At 45.0% G+C, this 10,000-nt stretch overlaps 3 protein-coding genes across 12 annotated transcripts in view; all 3 read right to left on the bottom strand.

Moving 5' to 3' along the window:
* The window catches only part of LOC135114806 (trichohyalin-like), a 55,853-nt gene that overhangs the window by 25,843 nt on the left and 20,010 nt on the right, over nt 1-10,000 (bottom strand). For all 10 annotated transcript variants that reach the window (XR_010275679.1, XR_010275678.1, XM_064030902.1 and 7 more), the window contains exons 5-6: nt 910-1,010; nt 315-453 (exon numbers count right to left, since the gene is read on the bottom strand). Coding sequence is in view for 8 of the 10 variants with exons in the window: in XM_064030902.1 (XP_063886972.1) it covers nt 315-453; nt 910-1,010 (240 nt within the window). In the remaining 2 variants the exon portion in view is untranslated. The remainder of the gene's footprint in view (nt 1-314; nt 454-909; nt 1,011-10,000) is intronic.
* LOC135114807 (trichohyalin-like) lies at nt 1,051-4,198 on the bottom strand. The gene has a single exon (XM_064030907.1). It carries the CDS (start codon nt 3,680-3,682, stop codon nt 1,223-1,225), a length of 2,460 nt encoding a protein of 819 aa, XP_063886977.1. The 5' UTR covers nt 3,683-4,198; the 3' UTR covers nt 1,051-1,222.
* LOC135115134 (putative uncharacterized protein DDB_G0271982) overlaps nt 4,659-10,000 on the bottom strand; it is an 8,242-nt gene continuing 2,900 nt past the window's right edge. The window contains exons 2-5 of the mRNA XM_064031633.1: nt 9,448-9,528; nt 6,088-6,153; nt 5,612-5,719; nt 4,659-5,307 (exon numbers count right to left, since the gene is read on the bottom strand). Of these exons, the coding sequence (XP_063887703.1) occupies nt 5,074-5,307; nt 5,612-5,719; nt 6,088-6,153; nt 9,448-9,528 (489 nt within the window). The 3' untranslated portion in view covers nt 4,659-5,073. The remainder of the gene's footprint in view (nt 5,308-5,611; nt 5,720-6,087; nt 6,154-9,447; nt 9,529-10,000) is intronic.

The raw sequence follows: 10,000 nt of genomic DNA, 5'->3' as shown, positions 1-10,000 counted from the left end.
AATAATGTAAATAGGAATAGAAATTAATGATTTTTTTTTTCCATCATTAATTCCTACATCCTAAAATCCTATATAACATCCTGAGGGTAAATCTGTATCATATATCCTACACTCATGATATCCTATATGGCAGAGAAACCTTATGACATCCTACAGATCCTATATATCCTTACGTCATCCTTCTAAGCAGTGAGTCCTTTGGGAAATGCTAAGACTAAATGATACACTAACTTGATGTATTACACTCCTTCACTATCCTACGCATCCTACTATAAGGGGAAGAAAGGCCAGAAAGAAGGCCCAGGATCCCATACCAGCGCTGGCGGCCCAGAGGAGGGGCGTGCGGCCGTCGTGGTCAGTAACGGACACATCCACGCCATATTGTAGGAGTTTGCGAAGGACTTGAAGGCCGACACGCACGTCATTCCCCATCTCGCTGTTAGGACCGCACATCTGAGGGCGAAGGAGAGATGACTGGGCGAGGGAAGGAGAGGAGAGAAGGATATAATTGATGAGTGGAGTGAGAGGAGGATGGGCGGAGGGAAGGAGAGGCTAGAATATACCTTGGTGACTGGAGTGAGGGAAGAATGGACGAAGGAAAGAAGAAAAGGAAGAGGAAGGGAAAGGAATGCCAACAACATATGGTGTTTCCAGGCGGTCACCCATCCAAGTACTGACCAGACCCAACGTTGCTTAACTTCGCTGATCGGATGAGGATATACACTGGTGATTGACGGAGTGGGAAAATGAATGGAAGGAAGTAAGGAGCAATGAAAGAACAAACGTAAGTGACTGAAGGAGTGAGGCAAGGATGGACAGAGGGAAGAATGGAAGAAAAAACACTACAGGTTCAAGCGCAAGGTAGGCTAGGCAGGTGAGTGCAGGTGTAAGAGGCGCTCATACACTCACCTGGGCGGCGTAGTGCAGAGGGTAGGCGCCGTGTAGGTCAGGAGTGGAAGCATCAGCGCCAGCCTCTATCAACATCTCCAGCAGCTCCACCTCCCCGCACACTGCCAAAGGAAGGAAGAGTTGTGTTGAGTGTTACAGAAGGTAAAGATTCGTTAAAAAAGACAAAACTGGACCAAGAGTGACATGAAAGAGAAAAGTTTAGAGAGGCCACCAGCCTCGCATGAGTCACGGCACATGTAAGGGCGAATGACTCAAGGGCAGTGACTCAGAGTGACTCAGAGTGACTCATAACTATGGGGCGGGCAGCATGACCTCAGCCAACCGCCACAGCCCTGGGACATTTGGTGTCAGTGTCGTGACTGTCGTAAACCTCCACGCACATGGAGGCGTTGCCGCTCTGCTGGCAGTCCATCAGGCTCCGGATCGGGCAGCCAAGGTTCTTCTTTGACGTGAGTTCCTTCCCCTGTTCAGCCACGTCCTCCTGCTCCTTTTGCTCCTGCTCCTGGTCCTGCTGTCGTTGCATGTGACAAAAGCGTGGTCGGAGTGACTTAGAGAGTCGCTCAATCCTGCGCTGCGCGAGTTCCCTTTCCCTAAGAAGGCGTTCAACTGTGTTCGGTTCTCCGGGAATTCTTTCTTTGTTGAGCTTCTGTAGGACACGCCTCTGCTGTGCCGGCCTTGCCCTGAGGCGCTGCCTGCACTCCTGCACGGACTGTTCGGACCTTCGTACACGACTGGAAGCAGACCTTTTCTTCTTGCCAGTTTTCCGCTTCAAATTCTTGAGTCCTGTCTTGAGGCGATGCATTTTCATGAGGAATTTTCCCTCAATCTCACCAGTCTTCTGATTCTTCTTTCGGCTGAGCTTCTCAAGGAGGCGCATCTGGGCGAGGCGATGTTTTTGACGAAGGCGCTGCTGTTGCAGACGCTTCTTGGTCCGGTATTGCTGCTGCCGGCGAAGGCGACGTTGCCGGAGTCTATCCTTTTCCAGTCGCCTCTGCTGACGGTCCTGCTGCTTCAGGCGCCACTTCTCAAGCCTGTCACGAGAGGAGCTCCGTCTGCCGTGGCAATGCCTCTTCTGGTGCAGCTTTTGTTGTTTCAGTCGTCGCTGCGCCAGACGCTCCTGTTCAAGACGTTGCTGTTCCAGCCTCTGCTGCGCCAGTCGTTCCTGCTCCAGGCGCCGCTGCTCCATGTGCTGCTTCGCTAAACGCTCTTGCTCCAGGCGTTGCTCCTCCAGCTTTCGTTGTTCAAGTTTCCGTTCTTCAAGTCGCATCTGATCGAGACGCAGCTGTTCAAGGCGCAGCTGCTCCAGGCGCATCTGCTCAAGTCTTGCTTGATCCGAAAGCTTTTCCTTCTCACGATTCTGTTGTTCAAGTGTGTGCCGCCCGCCACTCCGCGCTGAAGTCTGTTGTCTGCGGTGTTTTACCTTCGGGAACTGTTGTCTGCCTTGTTGCTGTTGACGCGGCTGTTGTTTACGATGTTGCTGTCTGCGACGCTTCTTTTCAAGCAGCTGGTGTTTGCGACGTTTCTTTTCAAGTAGCTGCTGTCTGCGACGCTTCTTTTCAAGCAGCCGTTGTCTGTGACGCTGTTCCCTGCGATGCTGCTGTCTGCGACGCTTCTTTTCAAGCAGCTGCTGTCTGCGACGCTTCTTTTCAAGCAGCTGGTGTTTGCGACGTTTCTTTTCAAGTAGCTGCTGTCTGCGACGCTTCTTTTCAAGCAGCTGCTGTCTGCGACGCTGTTCCCTGCGATGCTGCTGTCTGCGACGCTTCTTTTCAAGCAGCCGTTGTCTGCGATGCTGTTCCCTGCGATGCTGCTGTTTGCGACGCTTCTTTTCAAGCAGCTGCTCTCTGCGACGCTTCTTTTCAAGCAGCCGTTGTCTGAGACGCTGTTCCCTGCGATGCTGCTGTCTGCGACGCTTCTTTTCAAGCAGCCGTTGTCTGCGATGCTGTTCCCTGCGATGCTGCTGTCTGCGACGCTCCTGCTGAAGCAACCGTTCTCTGCGGCGCTTCTGTTCAGGCAAGCGTTGGCTGCGACGCTTCTGCTGAAGCAGTTGTCTGCGATTCTCATGTTTGCGATGACGTTGTTTACAACGCTTCTGTTTAAGTATCTGTTGTCTTTGATCCTCCTGTTGGAGCAGTTGCTGTCTGCGAAGTCTCTGTTGATGTAGCAGCTTCTGTTGGAGCAGCTTTTGTCTGCTGCTCTGTTGTCCATAACCATGCTGTCTACAAATCTGCTTGTTGCGGTGACGTTGTTTGCGACACCACACTTGAAGCAGCCGCTGTCTGCGACCCTTCTCTGCTGCAAGCTGTCGTCTTCGTTGCTCTTCTTCCAGAAGCCGCCGTTCCAATCGCTTTTGTCTGCAGGCCTCTTGTCTGCGCAGTGCCATGTCTCGTCGCAGCCTTCCGATGTACTGCTGTGCGTGGCGCTGTCTGGCGCGGTGTTCCAATTCCTTGTGTAATAATTGCTCTTGACTTTGTTCCTTAACCTCACCCCCTAGATGGCGCGGGCAGCAGCGCGGCGAGTGTCCCTCTGTGGTGCGGGAGTGGCGCGAGAGGCGGGCCCCTGCTGCAGTGTGAAGGCGGAGGGCGGCGCGGTGTGCGGGACTCTCCTCCAGGTAATCAGCTTCCCGCAGGTCCTGGTCGGCCGCAGCTTGGTTGCTAAAGTTCTCAGCGTGGAGCGTCACCAGGGACTCGGGGCGCGAGATGCCCTCCTCGCCACACCCCGCCCGCCCCGCACACCCGAGCCACACCACCACGCACAATACCGCGAGTCTGAACATGGAATGCCTTCAACAAATACCATAAATTAGGAAAAAAATAAAATGATACAGGAAAATCAGGACGACCTCTGCCAAGCGGGAAAAGGAGAGGGTCTCCAGCCCCGAGGCCACCACAAGAATGGTACTGCTGCTGCTGCTGCTACGACACACTTTATGATCTGCCTGCCACTATGAAGACCGAGGCTGCGACGCACTGACAGGAGGAAGGACCTTAACGGCGAGGACTGAATACCAAAGGGGGCGCTGTGCGTGAGACGTCCTAGTGTGCGAAATATGTTCACGAGGGAGGCGCTGACGACGCGAGTACAGTCCCCTATTGATGGACCTACATACCACCACCACCACCTCCCTCTCCCCGTCACCTTCCACAATACAGACTTCGATTGGCAAAGTGTGACGTCACGCATCCGTCCACGAGGTGTCACGCTGACCTATGACGTAACGGATGATGCAACCCCCTCACACCCACACTGCCTCCCTCATGCCTCGTCCACCCCACACCTCACACCTCACGCCTCTCACTGTCACAGCTAATTCTCTCTTACCCACACACACACACACACACTACACACACTCTCTCTCTCTCTCTCTCTCTCTCTCTCTCTCTCTCTCTCTCTCTCTCTCTCTCTCTCTCTCTCTCTCTCTCTCTCTCTCTCTCTTGTACTTTCCCACTTGACCTCCCTTCTTCCTTCCCTCCACTTCCTCCACTTCCTCCATCCCTCCACTCCTCCACTCCACCGAATATCACGGAAGCACTTGGTATTCCGTGAAGTGTTCCATCGATCGCTCCACCTCCTCCACCTCCTCCTCCACCTTTGTCCTCATTTCACAGCAGTTATTATCGATAGTTGAAGAATGCCGTCATGCTCTCTCTCTCTCTCTCTCTCTCTCTCTCTCTCTCTCTCTCTCTCTCTCTCTCTAGTACAAACATCCTTCGTGACCTTGAACTCTGCCCTTCCTCTTGTAAAAAAAAAAAGGGAATAAGGAAAAATAAGACAAAATAATAGAAAAAAGGAAAGAATAATCACAACAGGTTTTTCCATAACTCTTTTTTTCCCTCCTCACCTCATTCCCCTTCCCATCCCTTCCCCCCAGGACCGCCACAGCATGACCCACCGCTGCCAGTGGAGTTATATACGAGTTATGCAATCGATATCCCGCACGTCCCTGCCACTACCTCACGATAACGAAGGGAGTGATTAGAGGAGGACAGCAGTTAATGGTCTGAGAGGACGTAAAGATGGGAGGTGTATTGCAGAGGAGGAGGAGGAGGAGGAGGGGGAGGATTGGTTATGTTGACAATATTTCAGATTTCACGTCTTGCTTTGTTTATGTGCGTGTGTGTGTGTGTGTGTGTGTGTGTGTGTGTGTGTGTGTGTGTGTGTGTGTGTTTAATTGTTCTCTGTCATGTTTGTTCGTCTTTGTTTGTTTGTTTTTGTTGTTGTTGTTGTTGCTTTCTTGCTTGTTGTTATGCTCTGGTGATTTTTGGGGACTCTCTCTCTCTCTCTCTCTCTCTCTCTCTCTCTCTCTCTCTCTCTCTCTCTCTCTCTCTCTCTCTCTCTCTCTCTCTCTCTCTCTCTCTCACACACACACACACACACACACACACACACACACACACACACCTTGGCATGCATTAAATCTCTTACTTCGAGGAATTCTCAACCCAGACATAGCGAACTGTCTCTAATAACTCTCTCTCTCTCTCTCTCTCTCTCTCTCTCTCTCTCTCTCTCTCTCTCTCTCTCTCTCTCTCTCTCTCTCTCTCTCTCTCTCACGCAACACAAATTAGTACATTATCTTTGAAATGGAGGAAGGAAAGACCGGATAATTAATGGTCTCTTATTGTCATGACCTTGAAAACACATCAGGAAAAACTCACTTAATTCCTTCCTTCCTTCTTTTTTTCCTTGATTTTCTTCTGTTTACTTCTCTCTCTCTCTCTCTCTCTCTCTCTCTCTCTCTCTCTCTCTCTCTCTCTCTCTCTCTCTCTCTCTCTCTCTCTCTCTCTCTCTCTCTCTCTCTCTGTTCACCTTTCCTTTTCCTATTTGCTGTTTGTTTTCTTTGAGTTTCTTCCTTTTTTTTTTCATCCCTTCCTTCCTACTTTAATTTCCTTTCCATCTTTTTTTCACAGAGAACCATACTCCTCTATTTATCATAATCTCTCCATCCCTTATCTTCCTCTTTCTGCTACTCCTCTCAGTAATCTCAATAATCTCTCCTCTCTCTTTTCTCTCTTTTCCTTTCTTTCACTTTCTTTCTCTACACCTTTCATTTCAATCCACATTTAATTATCTCTAACTTCTCCTTTCTTTCATTTACTCTCTCTACATTTTCCATTTTCCTATTTTTTATTAGATTTCTCGTGTTTTTTTTTCTTTTGTTTTCTGCCCACCACAGCTCACGAGGACCTCACGCTGCACACCTGTCACCTGGGAGAGACGCGGCACACCTGCATTCTTTACCCAACACTAGCACGACGCATGACAGAGTGTGAGAAAATTATTTAATGGTTGCGATTATTATTCATTCTTATACGAGTGGAGTTTTCTCTTTCTTTACGAGCTGGTGTTGGTAGATTTTTTTTTATTTATCCTTTTTTCTTATTGGTCTTGGTTTTATTTTTATTTATTTTGTTGCTGAGTTGAAAATGTTTTGAAGATTGTTCGTTTATTTATTTTCTTTCGTTGCGTGTTGAAATGGAATCGACTGAGTTCTATTTTATGTATTTATTTATTTATATATTTACTTGTTTATTTATTTTAGTTTTTGGTTTCAGTTTTATTTTCTCATGTTGTTGAGTTGATAATGTTAAAGACCGTATTTTTTTATTCATTTATTTATTTATTTATTTATTTTATTTTTTTTTTTGGGTGGGCTGTATTGTATTTTGTTCACTATTATTACTTTTTTTTACTTTTTTGTCTTAGTTTTATCTTACTCATTATGTTATTGAGTTGGAAAATTATTTAAAGACGGTGATTTTTTTCTTATTTTTTTCTTCTAATCGGAAAACGTCAAAGAGAAAAGTAGTGAGTTGTGTGATGAAATTAATTTGAAAAAGAAAGATTTTTTTCTTTCCATCCAGTTTTCATGATATATATATTTTTTTCTTGCAAGAGATTTGAAGGAAGAATATGAAAAATAAGATTCAGATACAAAAAGGCAGAATATTTAAAATTAATAACCATTCCTTACCTTCGTGATCCTCATCTACAGAAAATGTCAAATGAAAAATATCAATAAAAAACCTACACGAAAGAAAACAAAGAAATGTATATATATATATATATATATATATATATATATATATATATATATATATATATATATATATATATATATATATATATATATATATATATATATATATATATAACAAGAAGAAAAAAAGGACAGAATTTAGTACCAATAAGTCATCTCTACCTTCCGCCACTCCTGTGTTTATATAGTGAACAAAACTTTAGCATATAAATCCAAATAAGAATAAATAAAAAAAATAACAATAATAATAAAGCAAAATTTATAAGAACATAATACTTTCTTCAAATAGCCACTCTCTTACATAAAGTTGACACATTTTACAACACACACACACACATACACATACACACACACACACACACACACACACACATTCCTGCTGTTAAAATCTCACAACTCGACTTATTTTCTACGAACTCAAGACGGTCAAACTGTAATGCTCCTTTTGGTTACGTTCTGGATGTTTTGTGGAGTGCCTTTAGTGCCTCTGTGTGGTGCCAGTGTGGTGGTGTGTGTGTCGTGTGCGCGCGTGTCGTTATGTGTTGCTCTTTTTGCTTTGTTCTAGCTGTGTTACTTTGTGTGTGTGTGTGTGTGTGTGTGTGTGTGTGTGTGTGTGTGTGTGTGTGTGTGTGTGTGTGTGTGTGTGTGTGTGTGTGTGTGTGTGTGTGTCGTTATGTTTTTGTTTTTGTGCGTGATTTGATTTTTTTTTTCTTCTTTCTGTTCTTTTGTTGTGTGTTTTCTTGTTAATTTTCCGTGCGTGTGGTTTAGTGCTTTTGTGCTTTTGCATATGACTGTAAGGTGTTTTTAATTCTTTTCTGTACTTTCTTATTCTTTAATAATTTTTCAATTAATTATCTTTACATCCCTTCACACTACTTTTTTCTTCCTAGCTTTGAAAAAAAAAACATCCAGTCCACATCATTTATGCTACACAGACCACAACAACGACGACCCATTAACCCATTACATCAAAAATACGAGAGAGTTCACCTTTGTCTCTCAGGCCTCACGAGGTCACAAGAGGTCACGTAACAAGGTTCCCACGTGACCTGGGTTCTAATGAGACGCACCTGACCACCTGCATCATCTCGTTAATTAGTTCATGATTCCACCTTCATAACCATCTCTCGTGTAATTACCTGCATCTTTGGCTAATTAAGACAAGAATGGTCACCTGCATAAAGAGGAATGGGTGGTGATGGGGACAAATAGAGAGGAATGGGTTGTTATGCATGTATTATATATATATATATATATATATATATATATATATATATATATATATATATATATATATATATATATATATATATATATATATATATATATTAGTTTATGGAGAGAAACGATGTATGTTTCTTTTTTTATGAATGGTATATGCCTACTTTCATGCAGGTAGTGGAGAGAAATTAAGAGAAATTGGCTTTTCGTGAACTTTTTCATGCCTTTTTTTTATGATCCGTCACACCAACGCCCATTTCAATACAGGCAAGCATTTCTCATACAGGTAAAGTGCATTTTCTCTCGGTAATAAGAGAAAATTAAGGGATATGGGTGTTTATGTATAATAGACCCCCATTTTCTTTGGTTCCAAGTTATGCCCACGCCCGATTCCATACAAGTAAGGTATATGCTCTCGGTAATGGGAAACAATTAAAAGAAATGGGTTTTTGGTGTGTGATATACCTCAATTTTCTCTGTTACACATCACCCACGCCTATTTCCATATAGGTAACCATTTCTCTTACAGGTAAGGTATAATTATTTCTCGGTAATGGGGACAAATTAAGAGGACTTTTTTTAATACATGACAGATTCCTTTTTTTTTCATTTTTCGTCACGCCCACGCTCACGCCCACAGAATTACGCCGTCTTCCCCCGCCTCTAGCAGGCCATTCACCGCTCAGTCAGTGAGTCACGCCCCTTCAGTCGATAGCACAGTGACGACCTTGTGTAACATCATGAATTGTTTATCTATTGCATGGTGTGGCAGTGACGCTCTCTCTCTCTCTCTCTCTCTCTCTCTCTCTCTCTCTCTCTCTCTCTCTCTCTCTCTCTCTCTCTCTCTCTCTCTCTCTCTCTCTCTCTGTGTGTGTGTGTGTGTGTGTGTGTGTGTGTGTGTGGTTGGGGAATGTGGATAAGATCGTGGTTATGTTCTGTCCCTTCCACACTCTTCCAATCATCCACACACACACACACACACACACACACACACACACACACACACACACACACACACACACACACACATAACCATCGTCACGGTAATCAAGCCAACACCACCAACATTATTACAAAAAAATCAGGATTCATCTTAATTTTCCCAGGTTTATGTTCCCCTTTATGTTCCCAGAAGTGGCCTCAATGTCCCCTTAACCCACAAATGTGACCCCAAAATCTCTGGTTATTACTGGCTAAGGGGTTTGGGGGGTTCCTGTCACACGCTCCTTTCATCTCCTTATCTCTCTCTCTCTCTCTCTCTCTCTCTCTCTCTCTCTCTCTCTCTCTCTCTCTCTCTCTCTCTCTCTCTCTCTCTCTCTCTCTCTCTCTCTCTCTCTCTCTCTCTCTCTCTGCCCCTCTTCCTCCAGACACGAGGTTAGTGAAAGTTAAGTGTATACGGGTTATCAATATTCAAACACCGCCAGTAATGTTGTGAGGTGCGCTGTTTATCGCCCATACACGTTCCAAGTACCGCCAAGACCTCGGGATGTCTTTATGGGGAGGTAGAGGGTAGAAAAGTAATAGAAAAGGATATGAAATGGGGAGAGAGAGAGAGAGAGAGAGAGAGAGAGAGAGAGAGAGAGAGAGAGAGAGAGAGAGAGAGAGAGAGAGAGAGAGAGAGAGAGAGAGAGAGAGAGAGAGAGAGTTTTTGCCTTTCTCCATCTCATTTTTTTTTTTTTCAGGCCAAAATTTGATACTGTTTACACACACACACACACACACACACACACACACACACACACACACACACACACACACACACACACACACACACACACACATTCACCTCATTCTGGTAACATATAACACAATCTAACACACACACACACACAC

Source organism: Scylla paramamosain, chromosome 28 (genome assembly GCF_035594125.1).
Source record: "Scylla paramamosain isolate STU-SP2022 chromosome 28, ASM3559412v1, whole genome shotgun sequence".
NCBI classification, from domain to species: Eukaryota; Metazoa; Arthropoda; class Malacostraca; order Decapoda; family Portunidae; genus Scylla; species Scylla paramamosain.
Note: the sequence above shows the minus strand (reverse complement) of the source record. Positions and strands in the feature narration are given on the sequence as shown.